The 22,334-nt window shown below is 24.6% G+C and overlaps 1 protein-coding gene and 1 pseudogene across 1 annotated transcript; both read right to left on the reverse strand.

Moving 5' to 3' along the window:
* Nucleotides 1–941: 941 nt before the first annotated feature.
* On the reverse strand, nucleotides 942–5,222 carry LOC145838860 (trypsin-2-like). Its single transcript, XM_082946482.1, has 6 exons — nucleotides 5,204–5,222; nucleotides 3,802–3,970; nucleotides 3,065–3,212; nucleotides 2,570–2,684; nucleotides 1,257–1,399; nucleotides 942–1,094 (listed from the first exon to the last, which is right to left on the reverse strand). The coding sequence occupies exons 1-6, from the start codon at nucleotides 5,220–5,222 to the stop codon at nucleotides 942–944; spliced, it is 747 nt and encodes a 248-aa protein (XP_082802608.1).
* Nucleotides 5,223–21,224: 16,002 nt separating this feature from the next.
* On the reverse strand, nucleotides 21,225–22,058 carry LOC145838861 (protein lin-52 homolog pseudogene; annotated as a pseudogene).
* Between the last annotated feature and the right edge of the window lie 276 nt (nucleotides 22,059–22,334).

The raw sequence follows: 22,334 nt of genomic DNA on the forward strand, positions 1-22,334 counted from the left end.
ATTAAAATCCTTAAAAGTTACCACAAGTCTTTTTTTAAACACATTGTTAATGTACTAAACTCAAAAACACATCTTTAAAAAAAGTAAAGTTTATTGCCAAAGAATATCCTAAATATAAAGTTTTATTGAATAGTATTTTAACGTATAACATAGACTTTTGATAATGTCAAAAGTTAAGTGTTGTTTGAACATATCTCTAGTTAACATAAAGCTTTTATCATCCAACTTAAAAGTGATATAATCAAACCTTTAAGCTAACTTGAGCTTATCTCACGGTGTACGTAAGTCCAGGCTTAGGCTCTGTTAGTCTTTCGCTGAAGTTTTTATATAATTGTTTGAACATAGGTTTTTTTTTGTTTATAAAAATATTATAAATGTGTTTTTTTCTTTATATAATCTACCAAAAGAGTATCACTTGTACCTTATTTTTTAATTCATATATTGACCTATGTTTAATCTTTTTGTTAAAAGTCAAAAATTAACTTGTTAAACTATAAATTCATAAAGTATAACTCTAGAACTATTTGTTTACAAGTAAGCTACTGAATTTTAAAAATAAAATAGTATGTTTATGAGTAAAAAAAAAAGTATTTTTTCGGCGTTTTTAAAGCAATTTAATTGTATTAATTATATGTTTAGTAATAAACTATACCTTTATATTACTTAAATGTTCTGAACATCAGTTCATTTTGTATACTATTTTGTTTAAAATATGACATTGAAAAGTTTAAATGAACCAAGGTAAACAAAAAAGACGTTATTTTTTAGATAAATATTAAGAAAAGTAAAATTTCAATATTTTGTGTTAATAATTGAAGTCTCAAACGACAGTAAACTTACAAGAAATTAAAAAACGAACAGTCTAACATCAACATATTTTATCACTGCCAAACAAAAAATGAATATATAACATATAAGTGCATTTAAGCAAAAAAAAAGTTTTAACGATAAAACTCAATTACAGAATCAATCCACTTTTGACATGCTTGTAATTTCACATAGACTCCAGGAAAGTTTGGATTTCCACATCCATAACCCCAAGATACTAGACCATAGAGCTTTCCTTCACAGACTGCAGGGCTTCCAGAATCACCCTGTATTAACAAATTACAAAATAAAAGTAAAGTTTATATAATTGAAAAAAATTATTTGTAAATAATTTGTGGAAAACAATAGAATATTTTTGTCATGAAAATTTTTTTTACAGAAAACTTCTAAAACTTTTGTTTAGTTACAATTTAAAACAATATTATTACATCACAGGCATCTGCACCGCCTACATTTCCCTGACCAAGGCAGAACATGTCTTTTTGTATTTGACCACTGTACAAAATGTTACAGGTCTGGGTCGATACCTGAGAAACTTGAACACATCGGAGGCGCTTCGGGTACCTTGGTACTGTAATTGTAAAAATAATTATTAATAGTTTAAAACTATGATATAAGCAAACAAAAAAAACTACTAGCATAATAACAATTATAATAATAATAAAAATGATCATAATAATAATATTTATGTAAATAATAATAGTAATAAAAACAATAAAAACAATAAAAACAATAATAATAATAATAATAATAATAATAATAATAATAATAATAATAATAATAATAATAATAATAATAATAATAATAATAATAATAATAATAATAATAATAATAATAATAATAATAATAATAATAATAATAATAATAATAATAATAATAATAATAATGAGTTCGTTGAACTTTATAAAGAAATCAAAACTCAAAAGTTTAGTAAGTTTCATACTATTATTGATGCTTTGTTTTAAGTTATTTTGGATTACCAAAACTATACTTTTTTTTGTTAGTTATTTCTAAATACTAAGTTGTTTGTAGTTGGTTTTGTAATTTTGAAAGTCGTTTCACTACTGGTATAACTTTAGAAAGTTACAAAACAAAATGTGTATAATTCCATGATGATTACATTTTATCTTTGTTATACGCTAAAAATGTGTACAATAGTTTTAAATAAATTATGAATTAAACACAAATAAGTTCAAAAAATATTAGTTAGGCAAAATGTTTTAAGCAATGTAAAAAACGGGAATGGGTCAAAATTGCACGAAGACAAAATTGTACGAGGGGACTAAATTGCACAAAGACAAAGTTGCACGAAGACAATTTTGTAGCAAGGATTAATTTTGCACGAGTTACAATTTTGACGGAGGGTCATTTTTTCACGAGAGTAAAAAAAAAAAACAGAAAAAAAAATAATAATATAAATAAAAAATAAAAACTAATAGATAAATAAAAGTTAAAAAAACGAAAAAAAAAGTTACCATCCGAGGGTAAGGGTTAAAGGTAACAGTGATAGTAAAAAAAAATTACTATTAAAATATATTATTGAAAAAAAAAAAGAACAATTAATACGAAAAATAAGTTAATTGAAAATAAAAAAAGAGCTACCGACCGAAGGTAAGGGTTAGGGTTAACAGTCATAGTAGAATATAAAAAAAAAAAATTAATAAAAAAATAAAGGTAAATAAAAATTTTAACCCGTGCAAAAATGTCCCTCGTGCAGTAGTACATATATAACATAACTTACAGTCAGTTGTTATTTTGGTGTTTCCCCATCCGCAAATTCTACAAACTTGTCCTTCTACTAAACTGGTTTCAGAAATTTTGATTGGTTGAACTGATGAACTCCACTCAATCTTTTTCTAAAAAATAGTTATACAAAATTACTTCAAATTTTGATTACTATATTTACTTTGGAATAAAAAACTTATTCTATGGAATAAAAAATTATTAGTTTTTATTTTTAAAAAACAAAACGTTAATACACTTAAAAGGGGATAATTTTACTAAAAAGTGAAAAAACTATATTGTAACAACGTTTTGACTCTCAATCAGTGTTTTTAAACATATAAAAACTTAAAAGTAATTAAAGTTGTATTTGTATAAATTCAATTAATATATAAGAAAGTAATTTAATTTACGATAATAAATACTATAAAGATTTAATTTTAAGTTAAAGTATAATAGTTGATCACTCTATTCTTTTATACTTAGCAAAAGCTGTTAGCATTTAAAAATCAACCTTCAATTTTATCATCATAACATCGAATTGATGGTTTTCCACGTTATAAAGAGGATGCACCAAAATTCTTTCTACTTGTAAATTTGTCTCAAACTTCTCCTTAACATTTTGATTGTAATCTCCAACGACTACGTAAAATGTTTCACGCCTAAAATTAACTTGCCATAAACGAACAATGAAATAAATTGGTTTATGATTACAACTAGTCATGAGAGAATAAAAACACAATTTTTTTTTTATTCAAATGCGTTGTATAAGTTTTATTTTATCGTAGACGTATTAATGTATTTAGAAAAATATTTTTTAATCATTTGTATAATTTTATTACTGGCTTTCCAAACAAAACTTACAGCAAAGAGTATTTATGTATAAAACTTTGCACTGTAAAAATTGTTGAAACATGAAACTAGTTATTTTGTTTAAAAAATTCATTTAACACAAGTTTTCTGTTTATGTGTTTGAATTGATAAGTAATAAAACTGCTATTAATATAGCTTTTGTTTTTAAAAATATTATAAAAGAAAAATTTGCTTTGAAATAAAAAAAGACAAAAAAAGTCGAATTTAGTTGAGCAAGAAGTTTACGGTTGATTTTTTAAGTATATTTACAACTGAGTAATTAACAAAAAAAAACTAGCGCTTTAACTTTAAAAATGCAACTGAAAGTCTTTAATTAAATTGTTTTTTCAAAAAAAGTTAAAGAAAGCGTAGTAGCTAGATAATATACAAAAAACTAACGGTTGATAGCAATGTGCTGCAGATAAAATCCAGTTTTCACCAATTATAACTCCGCCACAAAACAACTGTCCTGATTGATAGAAGTTAAGATGAACTATCCAAGGATCAGATCCGGCACTGGGTGCGCTTCCTCCAATGATAAAAGTGGATACCTCTTCTATGTGTGATGCTGTAAAGTGTTTTTATTAATTTTTAACTAGAATGTTCTTTAATACTTACTAAAAAGATATGTTTTTTTGAATATAAAAACACTTAAGATTTTACTTGTCTTTATAAGCTAAGTGTATGGCTGCATTTCGTTTTTTTTCTTGAATAAACTTACTATTTACAGTTGTGTAGAGTAAATATATTTTTTGTTGTAGTAAAATACATAGTTTTCTACTTATTTGTAGTATGTTATAAAACTTAATGAAAGTAGTAAAAATAAACAATTAAGTATTTTAAGTTTTAAAAATAATTCTAAGCATTAGTGAAAATTTTTTTTTTTTTTTTCTGTTTTAAGTACACAGATATTTTACTTTACAAGTTTATAAAAATCGTTTATAAAACATTTAGATTTTAATTTAAAAAACTATACTCTTAATTTTCTTAATAATACTTTTTTGATTAAACCTACTAAGTAACACCTAGTAAGTGTGTGTTTAAGAGAAAAAAAAAGTATAGAACTATCCATTAGATAAAAAACATAAAATAAAACTTTTTAAATCTTATCTTGAACATACTTAACATAAAGTCAATATTTTTACCTAAACTACCTAAAAATGTAGACTTCAAAACAAAAATTAGAAAAAAAATTACTAATGAAAGTTAACTAATGCTATTTGATTAAACTGTTTTTGAATATAAAATATTTTGTTCATGTTTGTTTATGACAAAACACCAAGGTGTTTAGTTTTTTATTGAGAATTAATATATGTTTTCTGAATAAAAGTTAAAAAAAAAAATATTTAAAACATAATACGTACAAAATTAGATATAGTATTACCTTTTGAATATAAAATAAGCTTTACTATAACATATAAAACTAAATTGAAGTTTAACATTGAAAACTTCATTTTTGGAAGTCTATTAGTTTGCAGTTTTTTTAAATCAAACTCAACACACAGTTCAGTATTAGTTTGTTTGTATTTCCACGTACTATTTGCAATGATTGTTTTAAACTTTGTTATGATTGTTTTAAACTGAAACCTATTTGCTTTTATGAAGTATAGTAAAAAAAATAACTTATAAAAAAATATTAAAAGTTATTGTTAACTTTGAATTATTGCGAGGTAAGAAATTCAGTCAAAATTAACAAAAAGTTTATGTTTTTAAAGCTTTTGATCAAAACGTTGTTTTTAGTAACTTTCTTATACAAAAAATATATATTGTTTGTTTAAAAGAAAAACAAGTGTCTGTTTACTTCCGATTTTTTCAAACATTGCTTATAAATTACTACTTTAGTTTTCACTACAATAAGCTGAATTATATTAATAGATATTTAAATAAAGAACTTAATAATGTAGTTATTTATCAGTGTTACCTGTTATAAAAACTGTAAAAAAAAGGTATATATGTTTGTCTGTAAAATATTAAACATCGAGTAAAAAAAATCTTTATAAATAATAAAAAATAAAATTAAAAGAGTTCCTAAACAAAAAACATTTTCTTAAAATTATTTTCATTTAGATAAAAAAACCTTTGAAAATCAATTTAAAAATTTAAAAAAAGCTTAAGATCAGTTTCAGATAAATATTGTTTAAAGTTTCTGCTTTTTAAGTATTTTAAAAGTTTTAATTAACAAGGACAAAAATAAAAACATTTTATCCTATTTTAACTTTTGACTATTTGTTTAGGCATATTTTACTTTGCAAAAATAAAAGAATTTAAACAAATTTCTAAGATTAGAATTTTTAAAATTAAGCTTTATTAAAAGTAGCAATAAACTGTAAAAACAATATACTAACAATTTATATACACTTATCAATATAATCATACAATTGTTTACATTAAAGCATCAAGATAGTATTTAAAAACATAAACAGCTTTTTCATGATGAAAAAAATACATCAAATTCTACTAGTTTTTTTTTTGTAGAAAACTCCTAAAAAGATCTTACAAAAGTAACAATCTTACTTTTTACAGGTGTTTTTTTATATCATCTTTATATTTTTTATGAACTTTATACTTATAGTTATACAATAATATTTTGCTTGTTTAAAAATAATTTTATTTAACCTGCATGATAGTAAGTACCGAATTTATTAACATCTCAGTAATTTGTATTTAAAGCTCGTTATGATAAAACCAAGTTAATAAAAAATAAATTAAAACAATCATCAGTAAATACTTTTATTGTTCTATTATTAAGGTTTTTTTATACCCTTTTATTATATAATCTCTTATATAACTTATTTAATTTTTGAAGTAGGTATCTTAAAAAAAAGGTAAAAGTCCCGGTAAAGTTTTGCCCAAATAATTAATTTAAATAAAACAGATTTTTTTAGTTTTGAGATTTTTAGTTTTTACGAGAGTTTACGTATTAATACAACGAGAGAAGTCAATGAACAAGTAAAAAACTTTTATAAACGTTGTAAAAGTTTAAAATAAAGATAAAGTTTAGAATTAATACGTAATACGTTTTTATTTAATTTTGTTTTAGTAGTAACTACAGCTTATAAATATATAATCAACATTTAATGAAGGCCTTTTTTAAATGATTTACAGTTAAGACAATTTAAAACAAAGTATACTGATTTCTCTTTATTAAAAAACAAAGTTAGTTTTTAGCTTTTTTCTTAAGCTGGTTTTAAAATTTTGTGTTGCCTAAGTTCTAAAAGTTTATTGTCATTTGAAAAGCGAAGACTAAAGTATAATTAATGATAGATTTAAATATAGCTTTTGTTATCTAAATTTTTTTTTGATTATAAGAGATTAATAAGAAAAATATTTTTTGGCAAAACTTTAAAAAGCCTTTTTAAGTTCTTTTATAAGTTATTGAAAAAAATATTTAAAATAGGATTCTGAAGTCCTTTATAAAAAACTGGTATTTTTTCTTTAAAAAAGTTGCTCGCAGGACGCACTATTTAGAAGAAAAAAATTCGCGAAACAATTACTTAAATTAATTTTAGTTATCAATATAGTAATAGTAATAATTTAAACAAAATTCTTGATAACACGTGGAATAACAAAGCGCTGGTAACTATTAAATTAAGCGGCTTATTGTAAGTTTTCACGAAATGTACTTCTTTTATTGTTTTAAAATGGTATGCTTTTAGCTAAGAACACATCGAAGAGTGTAGATTTTTTATTTACGGGCGTCAGTTTGCCGACCTTTGGTTTAAAAGTTTCAATAAATATTTTGTTGTGTTTGTACGTTTGTCAAAAGTTGATTAACTATGACAACAAATTTTAGCAGAAAAACTAAAGTGATTAAGAATAGAGTTGAAAACTATTTATTATTTTTACCAAACGCTTGGAATTTCAGCTTGTATAAAACCTACGAAGCTATTAAGACTTATTTGTTATGAAGTACATATCAGTTTCAAGTCTGTTTTATGCAATAAAGTAGAAAAAAATATTTTGATTAAAATAGACAACTGTGTAATTATTTAAGATTTTAGTGCATATTAAAACTTTTATATCTGATTCTTAGTATCCTTTCGATCATGTCTAAGAAAAATACAAAAAACTTCCAACGTCTTTTCTAAACTTATTTATTATGCTTTAGAAAATTTGTAAAACGCACTTTAAATATAATTTTTGTTGTTAAGTTCTAAATTTAAGTTTGTCTAATGCAGGGGTCGGCCGGACGAAAACAGAACAGTTTTGATAAGCTTAAAAAGACCTAGATTTCACCATTTTTTAAAAATAAAACAAATAAAGCGATAAATAATTAAAAAAAATTACACTAAAATCTAAGTTTTATTTTTTAAAAACAAATTTGCATAAAATTAAATGTAATAAAATTATGAATGCGGCCCGCGGGTAGCAGTTTGCCGATCCCTGATCTAATGGTATAAATTAGTATTGTTTAGTACTTAAATTTAGTTTTAGCTTTACACATTTATAATACGATTCATAAACGTTTAATAGTTTAGTTACCATCCTAGTAAACATATTAAACTAAATACTGTTCAAGCATGAAAAAAGAGTTGGTAGGTTCCGCTATTATAAAAAGAACGAGATCAAGCAAGCGAAGCAGCACATCACAATCTAACAAAAGCAAGGTTTGACACAGAGAGTACATCTTGTTTTACTTTTAAAATGGTAGTTTGTATGGAAGTTTTACTGTAGTATGGTAGTTTAGAGAATTGAAGTTTAAAATTTTAATAGTTTTAATATTTTCAGTTGTATGAAACAAACACATGAAAGTATTATAAATAAAAAGTATAATCAACGTTTTTTTATTTTTTGTTTTACAATAATAGTTTTTTTTTTCTAATAAAAAGAGTAAAAACATTAATGATTAATTTAATACCAGAATAAAAAAATCTTTAATTTTTGATAACAAAATACACAAAATGACAAACGAAAGTGAAATATAAAAATGTCACGAAGTAATCTTAGAGTATTTACCTTTGTTATCATTCTTGAAAATTAATCGTGATGATTTGTTTTCTAATGTCAATTTATTTGTTTAGTCATTCGTTCTAAATGCTTCATTTGATAGGCAATTTTTCCAGTAACGTAATATATTTAAACTTTGATGTGAAAATTAGAATACAATAAAAAAATTGTTTTTGGCGTTTCTCAATATCTACTTTTACAACTAATATAAGTGCTTAATTACTAAGGTTTACGTACCAAAAACTAAATGAAGTAAAGTTTTTTAGTATTCATGTTTTCAATATTAGTAAGTATCAGGAGATTAAGTAGAAATTTTAGCGATACTTGTAAGATACAACACTACAAATAAGACATATTAAATTAGTACAACTTTGAAAACAAATGTTTGAATAAAAAGTTTATTGACCAAAAAAAATTAATGACCCAGAATCTTTTTTTACTTGTTTTTTTTTCCGGGTTTATTGATTTTACTTGTTCAATTTTAGGTTTGTCTGCTTTTTTAACTTGAGTGTAACATGATTTATTTATATAAATTTCTTAATTTTAAATTTACGAAGTTACGTGGATTATAAAAAAAAAAAAAAAAATTAAAAGTAATTTTTGGTAAGGTACATTGGGTTTATTGATTGAAAGTTAAACTAAAAAATATCGTGTCCAAGGTTTTTGTTTTTACGTGTCAAAATTTGCAGTCATTACCTTTATTTGATCATTTTTGTATTCAATAATTTTAATTGAATGAATTTGGGGTAAATGTTTTGCCTACTTAAACGTTTGGCCATTATTTTTATATGAAGAAGTTAATTAATAAAAACTTATACAAATGTAATACTGTAATGTTTTTTTTATTATGTTTATTAAGTAACGTTTTTTATAATTTTGTTTAAAACACATAGTTATGTTCGCCTTTATTTATTACTACATTGTGAACTACAAAACTTTTTTATTGAAAATAAATAATTTTTTGTGATATATAGTATGTATAGTATAAATAACTTCCTACAACAATAAAACTTTTATGCATCTAAAAAAAAAACAGAGTTTAAATATAATATATCATTCGGTTTTTTACCAAGCTTTTTAAAATGTAAATAAAAAAGTCTACGATGATTTATAGTTTTTTAAGAATAAAAATATTGCTTTTTCTTTATCGTTTACTTTGACAACAATTTTTACAGAACTAAATTTTTTCACTTGAAGGTTCATATGAAAACTTTACTTAAATTTTTTTTTAAATTGTATAGAAAATATTCTTTAGAAATATAAATTGTATTTATAAATATTAATACTACTACAATAAACGACAATTAAAAAAATAACTATAATAAAATGATGTGTTATTTAAGCATGTCACATCATAGTAAAACGTATCAAGTTTTGCAAGCTTGTATTTATATATTCTAAGATGTCTACTTAAAATTGTAAATAAATTTGCTAAGAATATGAGGATTTAACTAATAATAATACTTTAACAGGTTACTAACAAGTTTAGAAACGCAGTAAAAAAAGTTATAGTGTTCCAAAAATTTTTTCGGCAAAAAAGAAAGTTGGCTTTGTTAAAATTAATAATTGTTAAAAGCAATAATATATAATCATCTTTTAGTATACTAAGGTTTGTTTAGTATATTATTTATTATAGTTTAAAAGGGATTGTGTTTAGACTAATTAAACAAAAGTTTTAATACATTATAACTATTGATACTTTCAAGACACATTACTCAAAACTAGTAATGAAAAAGGATAAACCTACTTTTGAAATTAATTTAATTTTACAAATTTGTATTAAATCTTATTTTGAAATAAACTTATTTATACTTACATGTTCTACGAGTTACCTGTTAGCAATGTAGGACTACCACAACGCTATGTTAAAAAACGTAGTTTCTTTGAAGACTCTAAACCAAAGTTCAACAATGTCTTTGCTGTTAGATACAGTTTTATTTCATAGTTAAAGCGCTTAATACACTCTGATAATTCTTTTAATAGGTGAATCCTAAGATGCGTGTTATCCTAACAACTAGACCAGATTTTAGAAACAGGTGCGATATAGTGAAGACAGTTAATTATCTACGAGCTTGTGGAGCAAAGGTATGCTTGTTAGGTGAATACACAAAGCGAGAAGAAGAAATAACCTTGGCCAGATATGTACACTATTCTAGGTGCTTAAAAATACAGTATGAAATAACTATAAAGTGCAGTAAAACTTTATCATTATAAATGCAGCACAAATAAAAACTTACTATTTTAAATGTTCGAAAAAAAATTTTTATTTTTATTCCAAGAAATATTTTTAATCAGTACTTTTTATAAGTTGTAAATAGTTTTACAGTATACTTAACTTGAATGAAAATTTTAAATTATAACTTTACAGGTACGAAGAAAACAGGGTTTTAGCCCTTAAGGGGAGGAAAGCAAGTTTTCTATATTACGTTATTAGTGGTGTTATTGCAATTGTAGATGAGCTAGATGTTGGTAATGACAAAGTTGTAGCTAACAGCTCAAAAGTAATAAAAAAAGGGTATTGTTCAAATGTACGTGTGTTTTACTTTGTAAAACTTTTAATTGACGCTTTTCAAATAGAAAGTGTAATCAAATAAAACTCAAAAGTGTCTCGAAAACACAAAATAAAAAAATTATTAAAGAGATCAGCTGTAATTCAACTTTATTTCCATTTTTTTAAAATTTCTTTTAAATATGTTATGTTAAAGTTGAAACTAGTTAAATTAAATTGTTCTAAAAGATTTTTGTGTTTGTTAAAAATATCAATTTGACTTAATGAAGTATATAAATTGTTGCATACGTTTACAGCTGCAACACTTTTTGCTTAATATGTTTTTTATAACTCAAAAAAAACTTTAAAATTTAACAAAAACTAACAAAAGTTATATCAGTGAAGTGTTTATTTTCAGATAAACGAAATAATGCAAGCTTCTAAAAGAGAAACAAGTCTTGTCTGCCTTAGAGAAGTTGAAGTTCTATCAATAAGCCGTCAAGTATTTAAGACTAATTTTTTTAAAATAAATTATCTAGTTAAAAAGTAACTTTATGACGGACTGAAAGTTGACTACTTTTTCTTTTAATTTTTGTTTTTGATGTAAAATTTATTATACAATTAAGTAATTTCACATTTAAAGGACTACATGAAAATAAGAAAAGCATCGTCGCAATCTGTGGTTGAATATTTTAAGCAAAATCGAACACTTAGCATATTCCCATTTGACAAATTAAAAAAAAACGTTCACCATTTTCAAAATAAGTACTACGCGTTAGTTTTAAAACCTAATTGTAAAGTAAATAAATAATTTTTTACAATCAGTTGTAAAATTACTTTTCAAAATATTTTGTAGAAAAGATGAAGTAATCAACGGTAGAAGTCAAAAGTTTGAAAATATTTATATAGTAAAAACGGTTAGCTTTAGTTTGCAACAAGTACTTATATATACCTTATATATAAAATTCATTACACCAGGGAATTATTTCATTGTTAAAAAAGCACCAATGTGACAAAGATTCAAACTTTAAAATCAAAAACTTTTCGAGGAAAGAAGATTTCAAAACACAACAAATTAATTACAGAAAGTTAACCGAAAGCACTTTTATTGTTAATCAGCCTTTACAAATGAAACTAAAAGCTTTGAAAATACACGCAGTTAGAAAAGAAAACTTATTAAACTTGTATGTGAATTGTTTATAACTGTGTATTTAAAACACAAAACTAACTAAAAAAGTACGAAAAGCTCAATTGCTCATAAGAATAATGAATAGTTATTAGTTAAATTTGTTAGTAAGACTATTTTTATAATTTAGATTACTTCAAGTTTTTAATAAACAAGCAATTGCTGTAACAAAGTTTTCATACTTTATACTGTTAATAACTTTTCAGAAAATCAGTAAACACTGAAACTGACAAAGCTACAGGCGAGGATCAGATAACTGAAAAAGCAGAAGAAATAAATTTTTTCACACATTTAAAAAACGTTTGTTTTCGATATTTTCCTATATTTTAAATTTGTTTTTGTTTATTTAACCAAAAAAAGAAAGTTTTGCAAGACCAGCATTAAACCTGCGTTTTTGTACTCAAACCAAATGTAGTATGTCGTTTGTTACACATAACAAACTTATAAATATACAATTAAATACAAAATTTCCTAAATAGAAGAATAATAAGTCACGTTAATAAAACCAGGCGAGAATAAGTGACGAAGAACTAGCGAGAGAAGTGGCGGCATCTGATAAGAGGAAGTTTTGGAAGGAACGCAGTGCCACATTGTACGACACAGTGGATGGTGAGCAGAACATCATTGACGTCACTGAATTCCAACCATCAAAAACAGAGGATGAAAAAATTATGGCTGCAAAAAATATTCCCTCTGTCGTGATGAAAATAGGACAATTAGAAACTGGGGATGTCTATGTCAGAGTAATCTTTGTTTGCTAACATCATTATTTAGTAAATTATACTTCATTTGTTTAATATTTTTTTACGGTTACTTGTTTGTAGTTGATCAGTTTAAGTTAAACATTAAGCATTTTGTTTAAAAATCTTTATCTTATTTAGAATAATTAACGTAATTAAAAGATTATTTCATGAAGTCCTTTATGTTTTCATATCTTTACATGTTACAGTCATTTTGTATTATGCCGAAGGCAGGAAATAAACCGAATTATTTTTTTTTCAACAGGGAGTTGATTATTTAAACAATCAGGATAGTAATGACACTATAATGAAAAGTTGTGGATGTGAAGTTATCGAAGTTAATCGTAACTTCTTTTTAAGACATGCCCCTGCAGTTCTACTAGCTCGACTTAACTTTAAAGTTTCTATATATTTTTATTTAATAAAAGAACAAATAACTTAGAATTAAAAAAATCCAATATTTTTCAATTAATTTTTTTTTCATATTTTATAGTATAGTTTTATTTGATTTTAATTTAAAAATCTTTCACAACTTAACGTTTTAGGAAAAGGAAGTACCAAAGAAAGTTGATGTCAAACTAAGCTATGAAACATCTGAAAAGTGGAAAATGTTTCAAAGTTTATCAGTTCACCGATAACTTAAAAAAAAAGCTTAATTTATACAAAATAATTTTCTTTTATAAGCAATACAATTTATTTTTTCTAGTATTTTTTAATTTTCTATAAATAATAAGAACGCTTGATTTTTTTTTTGAAAAAAAAAGGAAATTATTCCAAATGTGTTTTAAATACTGTATGTAGTAGAAAATGATTTATATATTAAATGCAGTTTTTCTATCTAAGCTTTTTGAATATTTATCAATACATTAGATTAGATGTCAGTAGAATTTTAATAGCATGATACTGCTCACGCGCCGCAGTTCATAGAAAAAGTCTTTTTCGGGTCGAAGTTATTTATTTTACTGTAGTAATCAACAAAAAAAAAAACTATCTTAAATCGAAATTTTTACAAAAAAAAAAGCAAATATATTGAAGTAGTATTTACTAACTATTAAATTAAGAGCTTATTTGTAAGTTTTTGCTTTAAAAACTTTTTTTAAGTACGTTTGTTTTTATAAAAAGTACATTGTTGACCGCAGTTTTCTTTCATTAGACCGGGGTTTCCCAAAGAAGGAGATATCATTCTTTTGTACAAATGTAGTAAGTTGGAGGCAACTAATCTTAAGGGGGTCTAAGGGGGGAGGCAGCTTTGAAACTTTTGGCAATTATAGTTTTTTTTTAGTTTGCTATTTGTTGTTTGATCCTGAGGTAAGATTTAAACATAAAAAGGTCCCTTTTGCTCAAGTAAAACAGGGTCCGATTGTGATATGACGGTGTTTCCCTTAATATTTGTTGAGACTTTTACTATTTTTTTTAATTTTATACCCTTTTGCGTTACCCACCTTGACTAAACATGTTAAAAATTTAATAGTAATAAAACCAAAATTAATAACCAAAAAAAGTTTTTATTTTGCTGACTCTGCAAATATTAGGGGAAACATTGTCATTTTACAACAAGACTCAGTAAAACATATTAAAAAAAGTTCTTATGATAGGGTTTCCTAAAATGAGCAATATCTACTCTTGGGACTATAAAAGGTAATCAAGGGGATCTAAAAGAAAGGTGGCTAAAAATAAATGGGTAAATTACTAGTAGCGGTGTGATATCTAATTAAAGGATTTTTTTTCGCCAAGTAGGCGACTAAAAAGATGAACTTAGGAAACCCTGAATTAACTAAAGCTAAAACATATTCTCATAAAGGTTTAGAACTTAAATATTACAACTACATAAGATGTTTATATAAGAAAATGAAACATATAAGCAGGAATCAATAACTAGAAACTTTTTTTTGTTTACTTCATTACGAAAAAATTAACCAAAACTATGAAGTAATAGAAAACATTTTTGGGCATGTAGCAGCAAGCTACAGCTTGCGGGCCAGATTTGGCTCGTCACACAAAATTTATGACCTGTGACTTTTTATTTACTTAAAATATATTGTTCATTGAACGACAAAAAATGCGCTCGAAAAAATTGATCCAAGGACCTGGTGTACGAAAAACCTTTTGGTTATCGAGACATACTCCACTAGGATATCTTTTAACGTCTTATTTTTGAGTAAAAACTAAAATTATGCTGTAAATGTTATGTGTTTAATGATAACAAGAAAAAAGTTAACTTGATAAATACTATGTTAAAATTTTGTTCATGAACTTTGTTCTTATTTTTTGTAAGATTATAATTTATCTTATTTAAAACAACAAAGTGGTCGCCGATTGTTATAAACTATAAAAATTTCTGCAGCAATATAAAATCTTAGACAACATAATTCTATGATCAATAGAGACTGTAAACTCAAAAGTTAAACTTTTAGCAACTTAAAAGATATATTTGAATTATATAATGAAAACTGTGGATAAGATAAAGTATATAACTTAGTGTTTCATTTTAAATAATAGTAGTTGGTTTAAAAAACCAACACCTAATTAATAATTAATATTATAAACTAAAACTAAATAGCTTTTAATTTTAAAGGTTATTTATATCCTTTTTTTTTTTATTATTATTTAGCACATTTTAGAAAAATAGTACTTGCTTAAAAAATAACAGTTTATATCCATAAAAATACTTATAAATATCTATAGAAAATAAGGTGATTATTTAAACTTAATCACTTCCCACAGAGCCCACTTGAAGGGCTTTTAAATAATTTATTAAGAAAATTCGATTAAAAAAAAACCAGAACATACGAATCATAAAAACAATATAATTGTTTTCAATCTTCAGCTGGTACGGTTTGAAATGAATAGCGTTTTGCTAAACAATGATACATAAGTTATACAAAATAACAATATGACGTAGTTATTAAGTATATATATATATATACATGTATTATTCAGTTTTTAATGATTATCAAATTTTCAGAAGAACTAATGGATCAACGTTTGAGAAAAAAGTTCAAAAGTTACTATTTTGTTTAAATCGAAAAGTATGTATGAATAAAAAGATGTGTAACAACATAAATAGACAAAAGAAAACATTGTTTATCTTGTTCATTGTAGGCGTAAAAATACTTTTTAGTTATTAGAACTTTTATAGAAAGTTAATGGAAAAATAAATTATGTACCATTTCAAAGTTAAATACTTATTAACTAACTAAACACCATAGTATTTTTAAACAATAAGATTTTACTAAAATAAGTTTAATTATAACCAAAACACAAAACCTGAATTTATAAAACCTTATATACTGTACTAAAACTTTTAATTAGACTAAAGTTTAGATTTAGAAAATAATGTCTAACATTTCTTTTAAACCTCAACAAAATTTAAACTTCCAATTTTATTGCAGTAGAAAAAGGACTAATCAAAGTATTTTTTTAAACAAATGTAGAAAAATATTTAACGGAAGTTAATACGATTGAACTTAATGTGATAGAGGAGTTACTACTAATAACCGAATATTCAGGCTCTTTTTTTGAAAGAATATTAATAACTTGATCAAAAAGATTAAAGTACAATATAAGAGTCATATAATTGTAAAATATCATTGGTTTTACCATATGTTAGTGTTAAACCAATTTTAGTTGAAAGAGGCATACATAAACTGTCTGAAAAAGTTTACTTTGCAGGTAAACCAAGATAATTATTTAATTTAATTTTGCTTTTTGCCCAACAGGAAAATAGTACAATAGTTGTGAGGTTAATGCTGTATATATCAAACCACAAGGCAATTAAAAAGAAAACCACAAAACATATTTTAAAATGTTTTTGTGATCATTTTAAGTATCAATAAAAATCTTCGAATAGTAAAACTTTTATTCAACAATTAGAGATCATCCAAGGCGAAAATTTGGTAAAAATTGAACTTATGCAAATGCTACTGTGATTATTTATTTCACAGTTATTTAATAAATAATTTTTATAACTTATAAGACTGGGTTGCGCATTTTTAGGCAAAAAAACGGGAGCCGATCATTTCTAACACGCTATCATTTCTAACCCGATCACTTCTAACCCGATAATTTCTAATCCGATCACTTCTAACTCGATCGTTTCTAACCCGATCATTTCTAACCCGATCACCTCTAACCCGATCATTTCTAACCCTATCACTAAACTAGTCTTTGCAAAAAAATAAATATCTTTGTATATATATAATAAGTTTACTTGATTAAGTTAAGAAACTATTAGTAATTTACCAAATTTTAAGCTTATAAACCATTGATTTAATATGTAGAATTTTGTTCTCTCTATAGTTTGATTATTTTAGCAGCGCCGTTCTTCTGTTAATAATAAACCATTTTTCAATGTAATCAATAGATATTTATTTGACCTGTATTCTTAATGTGCTTTGGACTTTAGGTTTTAAATTTAGTGGTTAGTCAATGCACTTAAATTTTTGATTTTTTTTACAACTGTCTGTACCTTAATTCAAATAATGTTTATTTTAATTGTATCGATTCTGTTTTGGCAAAGCTACAAAAAAAATTGATAAAAAACAATGAAATTAAAACGGTTGCATAAATATGCAGAACCTAACTCTAAAAGTCAGGATATGTATATCCGGTTGATGTTTAAACAAGAAGAAAATTTATTCATGAATTTTTGTAGTTTGTTTGAATTCGTATATTCTGGTATGTTCTAAATGAATTAAGTAAAAGTAATCTTAAACTTTATTTTAATTTAAAAGTGCGTGATTCAGACTATTTTGCTGATTGTTGCACTAAAATCATTGAAATAATTTACTAATTTTTTTTTTGTTGAAAATAATTTAGAAGTTAATTCTATAATGAAAAATTGTGCAGCTGGGTTTGGTTCTGTTGAAACTCACTGATAGTTGAAAGAGTTGACGTTAAAGTTGCTTATTATGAATTTAAAACCAAATTTAAAAAACCTACTTTAAATCATAAATAAGTTAATTAGTATTATACTAAATTGTAGATTTTTTTTACTGTTATTCTATAAAAATTAAATAAAACTGTAACTTTTGAATTTAAAGTGTTTAAATTTTCTTCTTTTTGTTATGTGTAATTCAGTTTAAGTTGCCCAGATGTTGATGCCTGTGTCTAGCGTAGGACAACAAACTTTTAATAGCAATAATTATCAAAAATTAATTTTAACTAAAGCTGTCTGAACATTAAGTTTTATTTTAAACAAAATAAACTATATTTCAATAAAAAATCAAATTTGTTAAGATTAGTTTGTTTTTAAAACCGAGCCTTTTTTTAAACTATAATAAATAAACATATTTATACAGATCGAGTTGTCGGGTTTAATCGGACTAGAAACGATCGGGTTAGAAGTGATCGAATTAAAAATGATCGGGTTAGAAATGATTGGGTTAGAAATGATTTTATTAGAAATGATCGGGTTAAAAGTGATCGGGTTAGAAATAATCGGGTTAGAAGTGATCGAATTAGAAGTGATCGAGTTAGAAGTGATCGATTTAGAAGTGATCGGGTTAGAAGTGATCAAGTTAGAAGTGACCGGGTTAGAAATGATAGCGAGTTAGAAATGATAGTAAACCCAAAAAACAGCCTAAGTATATGAAAAAAAAAGTACAAGATATACTCTAGCAATTATTACTATTAATAAAGCTTGAATACTTTTAAAACTAAAGAAAAAACTCTCAACACCTAAATAAAAATATTTTCTTATGAAAAATGAATGATTTTAAACTCAAAAAATTTACCCTGAGTTTTGCAAAAAAATTTAAACAAGCCGAAGTCGGCCAGATATTTTCAAACTACCACAACAAAAAACTAACTTGAGATTGCCGAAATATTCCTAAAAAATATAATCTAGGCTGAGTGTGTGGCAACCCTAATTAAAATAGAAACTAGTTTATTTTAAAGTCATAAACCCAAGTTACGTTACCAAAAATTTTTTGAGCATACTTTTTCTTTATTTAGTTCAACTACTTTATTATAACTTGTGCATGGTTGCCACTGATCAAGCTGAGAAAAATTTCATGATTTTTCCCAACATTTTCCTGACTTTTCTAAATCAAACTCTTAAATTAAACTTATTCTAAAATACATAATCTACCACTTTAAACTATATAAAACTTTCAATCTAATTTTAATACAGGTCAAAAACAAGTTTTTTGTTGAATTCTATCAACAAACTTCCAGTACATCACTTAAACCATCGGTGTATGATTGATGTTTGTAATAAACAGCTCTATCAGCAAAAGACTTGTATTATTACCTTATAAACACAGCTTGTCTGAAAAAAGACACAATTTTTTAGCATTTCCTAGCATAAATGTATCTAGATAAACACACGACATATAAGGAACTTTTACAATTTAAACCTTAAATTAATAAGGAACTTTAACAACTCAAACCTTAAAACAATAACAAACTTTTACAGTTAAAACATTAAAACAATAATAAACTTAATCAAATACTGTTTTTTAAATGTATGTACTAAAATTTATTTTCTTAGTTTTTTTATTAGCACTTTAACCTCTTCATCTAATGAAGATATGGTTTGAAAACTTAGATTATAAAATTATGCTAGATAAACTTTTGTGTATATATCACAGTTCACTATGGAAGTGTCCTTGCTACAGATCATCAATACTAAAAAGCTTACAAAATCTGCTTGTTCAAGTAGGGTACTTGTTCAATATGTTATTAGAAAATTTTTTCAGTTTTATAAAGGAAATTTTACTAATTTATACCAGATGAAAGCATTGGAAATAAAATTAAAATTCTTTATAAATTTATAGGAAAATTTTGGATTTTTTTTCTGACTTTAAAGGACTTTTAATTAATTTTTACCATTAGAAGGCTTTAGAAAACAAGGAATTTTGTAAATTTTAAACTGACAAAATCGGACTTTTTTAAAAATCTTATCAAATTTCCTGACTTTTTTTCAAAACCCCTCATTTTTTCTGACTTTTGTCTTTTTTTTTAGTTTTTCCTGACTTTTCCTGACCAAGTGGCAACCCTGCTTGTGTTTTTACTAAGTTCTGTTTTGTTATTAAATGTTTACGCTTGATTTAAATTTAATGATTACTTTTTCTTTTATTAAAAGCTATATAAGTTTAAAACTAATTGTGTACAATTGCACACACACTGATAAAATTGCACAACTACATTTGTATTGATAGAATAAAAAACAGGTTGAGTGCTGAATACAGATTTTTTTGAGAATAAGATGCTAAATGCAAAAACATTAAGCTAAAGTTGAAAATTCTTAGTAAGAGATAAAACTTTGTATAGTATATACAGAATAAGTGTTAGTATTTAAGCAATAAAATACATTTAGTAGCTAGTAAAAATATTTGTAGTTAATAAGTAATTCTCTTTGAAGCAAAAAGACTATTTTGAGTTACTTAAAAAACCTTAGTTCTTAAATTAAGTTTTTAATATACTAAAAAATTTTCAAACAATTATACCAAAAAAAACTGTATAAGCTTAAGTATAAAACAAAAATACACAACATGATAGATCTTTAATTAATTAGGGGGTTTATTACTTTAATTTTATTTTTAACCATCATACAATCTATTTGTTTGAAAAAAAAACTTAGTTCAAGTTAAAAAATATAGAAAGTTATATGATCATGTTATTTTATTACAAAACTGTTTTAAAAGCAAGAGCTTACTTTTAGTGTTTTACAATTAAGATAAAATGAAGTCAAAGTTTTTCAGATGTTTTAAGTAAATACAAATAAATACATTTAAACAACTATTAACAGGATAATTGGGAAAGTAATACTTACAAAAACAATATTTTTCACTTTAATTATTATGCTTGAAAAGGTCGCAATCTCTTGCCACCGAAACCGGTCATGAATAAAATATACAATTTGCATAAATCTATTTTAACACGGATTCTTATAACAAATAATTATTAAAAATATTTTCTAGCGCTTTTTAAGTCAGTGGTTTATCTTTTATAGTTATAAAGTACCTTTTAATCGGTAGCTTATTTAATTAGTTACAAAAATCAGGTTTATTAACCCAACCTTCATACTAGAATAATTAAATATCTGAAATAATTAAAAATATAAATAAAGCAATATAAGCATTTTATCAACAAATCTTTAACAATAGATATTTTATTACCAATCAATTACTGGACGACTAGAATTTTAAACTTAAATATACAATATAAGATTTTCTGTAAGATCTAGTTATGTTGTGTTAGATTAAACAAAAAGATTTAAAATTTAGTAGTTTTGAATATCAAAATAAACATTAAAAAAAATCATCAATCAAAATTGCCCTAACTGAAAATAAGAATAAACCATTTACATAGATTGTAAATTATTGTTACAAAGAAATTATTTATGGTAAACATTTATACAGAAAAATACCATTTTGATTGATTTATAAAAAAAACAATGCTATTAATAATTAGCAAACCATTAGTATTATATAAAAAACAAATTGAAATTGCGATACATTATTTGTATAATTACTTTTAAATCATTTAAGTTAATAGATTTGAAAAAGTTAATGTTTATAGCTAACTGAATCCGAGAGGTCATCAACATTTTTTCAACTAAAAAAAGTAAGTTTAGATATAACAAAAAAAAACTTCAACATTTTAGCTTAACTATCTATAAACTTTTATTTACCTTTAACATTTTGACATCTGCAGCCACATTAAAACATCAAATTTAACTTATTGTTTACAAAACTGGAGATACAAAAAGTTAATAGAGTTCTGCTAAGAAAATTATTATTTTTACTAATAAAAAAAAGAATTTAAAAAAATTTTTTAGCAAAAGAACTTGAATAGGCAAGTGAAAAATTTGTAATACTCTATGTGCTTTCATTAAAAATATTAAGACAAGTCTATTTGAGTATGGCAAAATATATGACTTCAACTCCATAAAAAGTTATTTTCTAACACAACTAGTTCATTTTTTTGGCTTTGTAGGAAGAATCTGCAAAAACTTTCCCCTAGTCATTTCCCTGCACTCGTCCAGGCCTAGTTGAAACGCTAAGTTTTGCAAGCACTTCACTTTTTCCATCAAGCTTACAGTTGTCAGGCTGCTGAACTCATGCAGCATATTGAAGTCATCCTCCATTTCTTTCTGAAATTCCGAGTAGTTTGGAGAACTTCTTGAACTTTTCAGACCTGGTATGAGGTCCGATATGTCACCAGCCTCCTCAACTGGCCACAAGTCTGGGGACGCTCTGTCCAGACCTTCCAGGCAGGTCAAAGAGTCAACTTCTTGGGGTGGCTTGTTTTTGGAGCCTTGAGACGTTAAGTTACTATCTGAAGACATTTTAAAATCTAAGAATATAGGTTATACTAATTATTTAGTTGATGTTAACATATTTTGTATTAAGATTATTTTAAAACAACTATTTCAGCAAAGAATATACATATGAGGTTCTAAAAATTAGTTAGTCTAAACATAACACATATGCTAAACTGAAAACTTTTAATCAGAAATCTTAGCAAATGCAGCAAAATTTGTAAATATAATAAACTTTTTTAGTGTGTTTTAAATTTATATTAAGATATTTTATACAATCAGTATGTACAATAAAAAAAGACT

Source organism: Thalia democratica, chromosome 6, assembly GCF_965202585.1.
Source record: "Thalia democratica chromosome 6, ktThaDemo2.hap1.1, whole genome shotgun sequence".
Lineage (NCBI taxonomy): Eukaryota > Metazoa > Chordata > Thaliacea > Salpida > Salpidae > Thalia > Thalia democratica.

Coding starts and splice junctions, on each gene's coding strand:
- LOC145838860 (XM_082946482.1), bottom strand. Junction 2,685..3,064: donor TTATGATGATAAAATTGAAG/GTTGATTTTTAA, acceptor ACTATTTTTTAG/AAAAAGATTGAGTGGAGTTC. Junction 1,400..2,569: donor CACCAAAATAACAACTGACT/GTAAGTTATGTT, acceptor TTACAATTACAG/TACCAAGGTACCCGAAGCGC.